General features: G+C 44.2%; 1 protein-coding gene across 2 annotated transcripts; it reads left to right on the top strand.

Moving 5' to 3' along the window:
- The first annotated feature begins 2,023 nt into the window (after nt 1–2,023).
- LOC120962764 (mannosyltransferase APTG1-like) lies at nt 2,024–5,033 on the top strand. Of its 2 annotated transcripts, XR_006662024.2 has the most exons (4): nt 2,024–2,532; nt 2,740–2,857; nt 3,312–3,439; nt 4,306–5,024. XR_006662024.2 is itself a non-coding variant. In XM_040386686.3 (3 exons), exons 1-3 carry the CDS (start codon nt 2,381–2,383, stop codon nt 3,387–3,389), a joined length of 348 nt encoding a protein of 115 aa, XP_040242620.1. In that variant the 5' UTR covers nt 2,024–2,380; the 3' UTR covers nt 3,390–5,033. The 2 variants fall into 2 exon arrangements, 1 of the variants encoding a protein (XP_040242620.1); XM_040386686.3 differs by having other exon boundaries at nt 3,312–5,033.
- The last annotated feature ends 2,340 nt before the right edge of the window (nt 5,034–7,373 follow it).

Genomic DNA, 7,373 nt, shown 5'->3' with positions numbered 1-7,373 from the left:
TAGGCCCCTGGTAGTTAAACAATCATGTCTTTTTACCCGTAGCTCCAAATCAGGTGATTCCAAAGCCCACGTCTTCGTTTCGTCAAGCCCGTTCCGTTGGTATCATTTTCATAATATTTTCACACGGTGAAAATGACCATTTTGCCCTTGCCCATAAACAGCCCCCTCCGAGAAAGAAACTGTTTCCGGCAAATCTTTCCGCGATCGTTCCTCACTTCTTCCCGGAGTATTTGTCGACCCCAGGCAAGCCAACCTCTTATCATGAGCCCCGAACTTGCATGTTGACTTTGCTTGCACCTTGTGTGTGTAGTTGCAGTTGTTTCATATAGTTTTCGTCTGCAGTTATTCCATTATGCCTGTCATGCATGCTTGTGTTTTCACGATATCGTTTGCCATGCTAATTAGAATGTTGTTATTGATAATGCCATGTCACTACTCTACTTTATTTGCATGTCATCATTATAAAATGTTATGAGGATTGTAATGCACCGTTGATATGCTATTACTTGGTATTGTCATGTTCTTTATGCTATAATTGTGCACTTGAGAAGTTCAATATTTTGTTCATGCATTTGTATGCTGCATGCTCATTGTTGCATTCATGTTCATGATGATGGAGAAGGAATTAAAATGACTTAATAATAACAAACCTCCTCCGTCATCGATGGGATCTAGTCATAGTGCCACCAAATCGAACTTTTTCAATGCAGCCACATTTGCCTTTATGGGAAGGCCTTAATGCGATCTATTGTCATGCCTCTTGCCGGTGCCTCCAACTAGGGAAGGTTATGGGCATGCTTACGTTGATCAGGTAGGTGGGCATAACCTTGTGTGCCCGTTATTAAATTTTTTGGTACTGGTCCCCGTGAGGGACGTTTTGGCCACGACGGTGGTCGTTGTGTCTTTGGTAGACACGGGGCCACCCAGGACTAGCCCAGTTGGGAGTGGGTCGGAGTGGCCGGGAGAGTGTCGTGGCAGTAGGTCGGTTTCGTCGGAATGCCGTTGGTCCACCCGAATGGGATGACGAGGCCATGGGTTCCATGGTGTGGGTACAGTGTGCTACCTCTGCAGAGTGTATTCAATCTATCAATAGCCGCGTCCTCGGTCATGGGCATAAGTTCGTAGTAGGTCCCACCATCAGGTCTTGGTCGAAATGGAGGATAAACCTTAAATAACTAAGGTTATAATGAAATTGTGTAACAAATAATGTGAAGACTTGGACTATGAGATAGTCATGAGAAGTCACGATGATGTTTTGATATGATCACGAAACGAGATCTCGATGAGTGTTGGAGACCAAGTGTTGGTCATGGTTGTGATCGCCGGAAAGATCACCGTTCGGTTGCGAGGCAACCCATTGGTAAGAGAGTCCGAGGGACTCGGTGCACAAGATTGGTTGCATTGCATGAGAATATGTTGCATTTAAAAACCAAGGCAGAACAGAAGATGATTGCATAAAGTTAACATGCTATGTCTGCATTGGATATAATCGGTAGTTTATTTCAACATAGTTTCATGATGCCATGCCATGCTTTGATTTATATGTTAAATTATGCCATGATTGAGATGATATGCTATGTTTTGCTATTACCATGTTATAAGCATGTTTTGATATGCCATGTCATTGCCATGTTAGTAGATGCTATGATATTGTTCATGCTGAGTTGACCTCTATCATGCCATGTTTAGTAATTGACATGAGATAGGTTGTCGCATACGCTTGGTTCTTGCTTTGTCTTCTGCTTGTTTGGATGCTATGTAATTGGTTGTCTTGCAAGTACATTCGATGTACTGACCTGGCGTGTCATGCCAGTTTTGTAGGTCGTACCAGAATTGTTCGCTTGATCCGTCGTGCTAGGCCGTAACCTTGTCAGTCCTGTGAGTTGTGGAGCCCAGTCAGAGTTGTTATGCTGTCAAACCAAGACTTCTGCCGCCTTTTAAATAGCCTTAGGGCTATGCCAGTTGTATTCATCAATGATGTAATCTTATATACATGTATTCGATGAATATTCTTGTATCTGGAATGCTGTATTATGGACCTGTCGTGCGTCAGGTGTTATCCTGGGCTGACGTGCGAAGGCCCCCTGCTCCATGCGAATCGGGGTGCCACACAAACCCAATCATGCGCATGATCAAGCAGGGCTCCCCCTTGAGCATGTTGGCCACGGGCGCCGGCACGACGAAGCGCGCCGTGTGGAGGTTCTCGGCGGCCCGCTCTGGCATCCCAGCGATACGGTTATGTATGGCGCCCTGGATGGCGTCGAAGGCCCGGGTGTTGAGGGAGTTGTCATGGACGCCGGCGTGGAGAGGTGGATGGACTGGAGCGAGGCCAGGAGGGCCGTAAGAGGAGGGAGGAGGAGACGCGCCGCCGCAGCCTTTGATGAAGGCGTTGCGGATCCGGCCGTGGCCGGAGAGACGGGTGCCGGCGCACGCACTGGCATTCCGCGTGGCGAACGCGCTGCTGGTGTGCACCTACTTCAACCCCAACGAGCACTGGCAGTGCCTCGAGGTCGGCCACCGCGTCGCCTTCGGGTAAGCTCGCCGCCGCTCTCTCCCGGCTCATGCCCCATTCTGCGGGTGCTAGCTAGTCTAGCAGGATCGGGATTGGACGACCCTGTCCCCATTCAGCACCACGAGACAGTCCCGTTCCGCTATGGGACGCCCTGTCCTCTCGCTCATCTTGACGTTTTGATGCTAGATTGCTGCCGCGTTGGATGATTTTGGCTGCTACTTTTGCAGGTACGACCACCTCACTTGGGAGTGGAAGCGGGGCCTTCGAGGTTACCTCCACCTGCTGATCTTCGCTGCCCTTTACAAGTTTCTGGCTTTTCTTCACCTCGATACCCCCTGGTTCATGGTAATTACTCCAACATTTTGGAAATGAAACTGAGAGAGTTTCAATGCTGGATATTTCTTTGAGCAAATATTACAACTAGAACGCAGACACACGATTGCAGTCACAAGTCACGTGGAGTTCGAACTGTTAGTGAACATAGGTCCTACCGTTCTTGTTGTAGGTTAAGTGCGAGCAATTTCCAGTAGTATGAGATCTCATGTTGAATAGGTTATCTCCGGTTGCACGATAGCTAAATTCCTCATTCAGTTTCTTTTCTGAGGCCAATGTCATCCAGAACATTCAGAATTTGTATACTGTTTCTATTAATTATAGCCAATTGGGTAGCGGATTTAATATGGCTAGGAAACCTCTGCCCGGACCCCCTCTCCCCACCCTCTTCCTCTTAACTTAATAGGTTTACCACTTTCTGCATATAGGGAGCATGTTCTTATCAATTTATTCATATCTTTTGTAGGCGATGGCTCCACGGCTTCTACAATCAGTATTTGCATCCTTTGGAGATCAGCACACTCGCAACGCTGGTTCCCGTTGAGGACACCATGGACAAGGTACTCTGGCCCTGGTGCTGCAGCCATGGACAAGGTGCCATCCACATCTCTCTCTGTTCGATTTGTATTTGGAGTATGGTACTCCATGTGGTTCTTTGCCCCCATCTATGCTTTATTAATCTATATGCATTGAGTAAAATATATATAGATCATGCTATGCTATATATGTGTATCGTCTATTGTGTCCATGTGCCAGTTAATTCATCTCATATTGCTTTGAAGCTGCTACCTAAGTATCGAGCGATTCCCTTTGTTCCAGCTGTTGTACTTAGCAGACAAATGTGGGAGAATGTACTAGCTGCATATATTGGTTCTTGGGTTTATTATTAAAGCTTTTTATCTGCATATATACATAGGCATGAGAATGCCCAGGTATGCGACCCTAAATTTAGTTTCACTTCTTTCTTACTCATGGGATTTATCCAATTAATAACTATAATGGACTAATGAGAAAAAGATAAGGGAAATTAGCTTTATAAAAATGAAACTATTCATGGTAAACATTTGGCAGAAGAGAATCACAAAATGAACAAAAACCTCCTTCACGGGAAACATCAGGTGTGGTAAAATGCTCACTAAAAAATAGAAACTAGAGATTACTTCCTGGTTTCCTTATGCCTCGTTGCTACTGGTGATGTCCGTTTGGGTAACCCTCTGCCTCATGGTGTTCACCTGGTTGGCACCAATCTGCTAATTATACATAAGGAGAATTTGAGTTATATAAATATGCTAATTGTCTACATCACTAACATTGAACAAAATGATGTAGTCTAGAGTTCAGCATGACTTCGTTTTTCTGCTCTTTTCCTAAGCATATCAAAGCAAATACAACCTCAAGCCTTTGACAATTTGAACCATTGATCTGCTCTATGCTTCCTATCAATTTTCACATCAATTTAGGTGCGTCGACATCGACATTGACATCGACACGGGGCTGGGGCGGCGGCGGTCACGACATAGACATCGACACGGGGCTGGGTGGCGGCGGCGACGACGTCATCGACATCGACACGGGGCTGTGGCGCCGTCGACGACAACATCGTCATGGTGCTGCGGCGCCGACAACGACGACGACGAAATCGTCATGGTGTTGCGGCGGCGGCGACGCCGACGACATCAACACGGCCTTGTGGAGGCGCCGACGCTGATGACCTATACGCGTGCCGTATATAATATATATATGTATTAATTATCTATATCAAATATGTATGATTGACTGCACGCAGAACATGTATGCATTACGAAATGCATGTTATGTGAGAACTATGAAATGTATGTGTAAACTGGAATAGGTAGATTTTTATTTTTTAAATCCAAATTACTTACTAGTAGCGTGGGGGTATGATAGAGGCGTTTCTACTATTCGGTTAGTAGTAGCGCAGCTGCAAAATAGTAGTAGCCTAGGTTGCACCAACGCTACTGGTATGTCTGTTTATCAGTAGCGTGGGGTAAAAAATGCGCTACTGCTAAAATATAGCTGTAGCGTCATAGTAGTAGCGCGGTGCCCTGCGCTACTAGTATGCAAAAAACCTACGCTACTAGTAGTGCTTTTCCTAGTAGTGATATTGTTTTGCTTGTTTTGATGAAACTACCGATTGTATCGGTGGTATAAGCCATAGAGAAGTTATAATACAGTAGCTACAGTGCAAATGAATGGGTTTGCAACAATACTTGAAGTGGTTATTTGCTTTATTATACTAACGGATCTCACGAGGGTTTTGTTATGTTTTGTGTGATAGAAGTTTTCAAGTTTTGAGTGAGATCACGATGGATGAAGGAATAAGGAGTGGCAAGAGCCTAAGCTCGGGGGTGCCCGAGGCACCCCAAGGTAATATTCAAGGACTCCCAAGCAACTAAGCTTGGGGATGCCCCGGAAGGCATCCCCTCTTTCTTCTAACGATCATCGGTAATTTTACTTGGAGCTATATTGTTATTTCTCACATGATATGCGTAAATCTTGGAGCGTCGTGTGCTTTTATTTTTATTTTAATAATGCACCATGCTGGTATGAGATAGTCCTTGGTTGATTTATATAATGCTCTTTGCACTTCACGTATATCTTTTGAGTATGGCTTTATAGAATGCTTCATGTGCTTCACTTATATCATTTGAAGTTTGGATTGCCTGTTTCTCTTCACATAGAAAACCGCTATTGTAGAATGCTCTTTTGCTTCACTTATATTTGTTAGAGCGTGGGCATATCTTTTGTAGAAAGAATTAAACTCTATTTAGAGAGTCAACAGGAATTGGTCATTCACATGGTTAGTCATTAAATCCTACATAAAACTTGGACATCGCTGAATATGATATGTTTGATTCCTTGCAATAGTTTTGCGATATAAAGATGGTGATATTAGAGTCATGCTAGTGAGTAATTGTGGATTGGTAGAAATACTTGTGTTAAGGTTTGTGATTCCTGAAGCATGCACATATGGTGAACCATTATGTGATCAAGTCGGAGCATGATTTATTTTCTGACTGTCTTCTTTATGAGTGGCAGTCGGGGAAGAGCGATGGTCTTTTCCTACCAATCTATCCCCCTAGGAGCATGCGTATAAGTACTTTGTTTCAATGGCTAATAAACTTTTGCAATAAGTATGTGTGTTCTTGATGTCTACTACACAACCTTCTTCTTATAGACATTGTTGGGCTTCCAAGTGCAGAGGTTTGTAGGACAGTAGAAAATTTCCCTCAAGTGGATGACCTAAGGTTTATCAATCCGTGGGAGGCATAGGATGAAGATGGTCTCTCTCAAACAACCCTGCAACCAAATAATAAAGAGTCTCTTGTATCCCCAACACACCAAATACAATGGTAAATTGTATAGGTGCACTAGTTCGGCGAAGAGATGGTGATACAAGCGCAATATGGATGGTAGATATAGGTTTTTGTAATCTGAAATTATAAAAACAGCAAGGTAACAAGCGATAAAAGTGAGCGTAAACGGTATTGCAATGCTAGGAAACAAGGCCTAGGGTTCATACTTTCACTACTACAAGTTCTCTCAACAATAATAACAAAATTGGATCATATAACAATCCCTCAAAATGCAACAAAGAGTCACTAATAGCGGAGAACAAACAAAGAGATTATTGTAGGGTACGAAACCACCTCAAAGTTATCCTTTCTGATCGATCCATTCAAGAGTCCGTAGTAAAATAACACGAAGCTATTCTTTCCATTCGATCTATCCTAGAGTTCGTACTAGAATAACACCTTAAGACACAAATCAACCAAAACCCTAATGTCACCTAGATACTCCAATGTCACCACAAGTATCCACGGGTATGATTATACGATATGCATCACACAATCTCAGATTCATCTATTCAACCAACACAAAGAACTTCAAAGAGTGCCCCAAAGTCTCTACCGGAGAGTCAAGACGAAAACGTGTGACAACCCCTATGCATAAGTTCACAAGGTCACTAAACCCGCAAGTTGATCACCAAAACATACATCAAGTAGATCACGTGAATATCCCATTGTCACCACAGATAAGCACATGCAAGACATACATCAAGTGTTCTCAAATCCTTAAAGACTCAATCTGATAAGATAACTTCAAAGGGAAAACTCAATCCATTACAAGAGAGTAGAGGGGGAGAAACATCATAAGATCCAACTATAATAGAAAAGCTCGCGATACATCAAGATCGTGCCGAATCAAGAACACGAGAGAGAGAGAGAGAGAGAGAGAGAGAGAGAGATCAAACACATAGCTACTGGTACATACCCTCAGCCCCGAGGGTGAACTACTCCCTCCTCGTCATGGAGAGCGCCGGGATGATGAAGATGGCCACCGGTGAGGGATCCCCCCTCCGGCAGGGTGCCGGAACAGGGTCCCCATTAGTTTTTGGGGGCTACAGAGGCTTGCGGCGGCGGAACTCCCGATCTAGGTTATTTTCTGGAGGTTTCTGTATTTATAGGAATTTTTCGCATAGGTCCCACGTCAGGGGGGTCTCTGA

This window comes from Aegilops tauschii, chromosome 4 (assembly GCF_002575655.3).
Source record: "Aegilops tauschii subsp. strangulata cultivar AL8/78 chromosome 4, Aet v6.0, whole genome shotgun sequence".
NCBI classification, from domain to species: Eukaryota; Viridiplantae; Streptophyta; class Magnoliopsida; order Poales; family Poaceae; genus Aegilops; species Aegilops tauschii.
The sequence above is the reverse complement of the archived record's forward strand: the minus strand, read 5'-3'. Positions and strand labels throughout refer to the sequence as shown.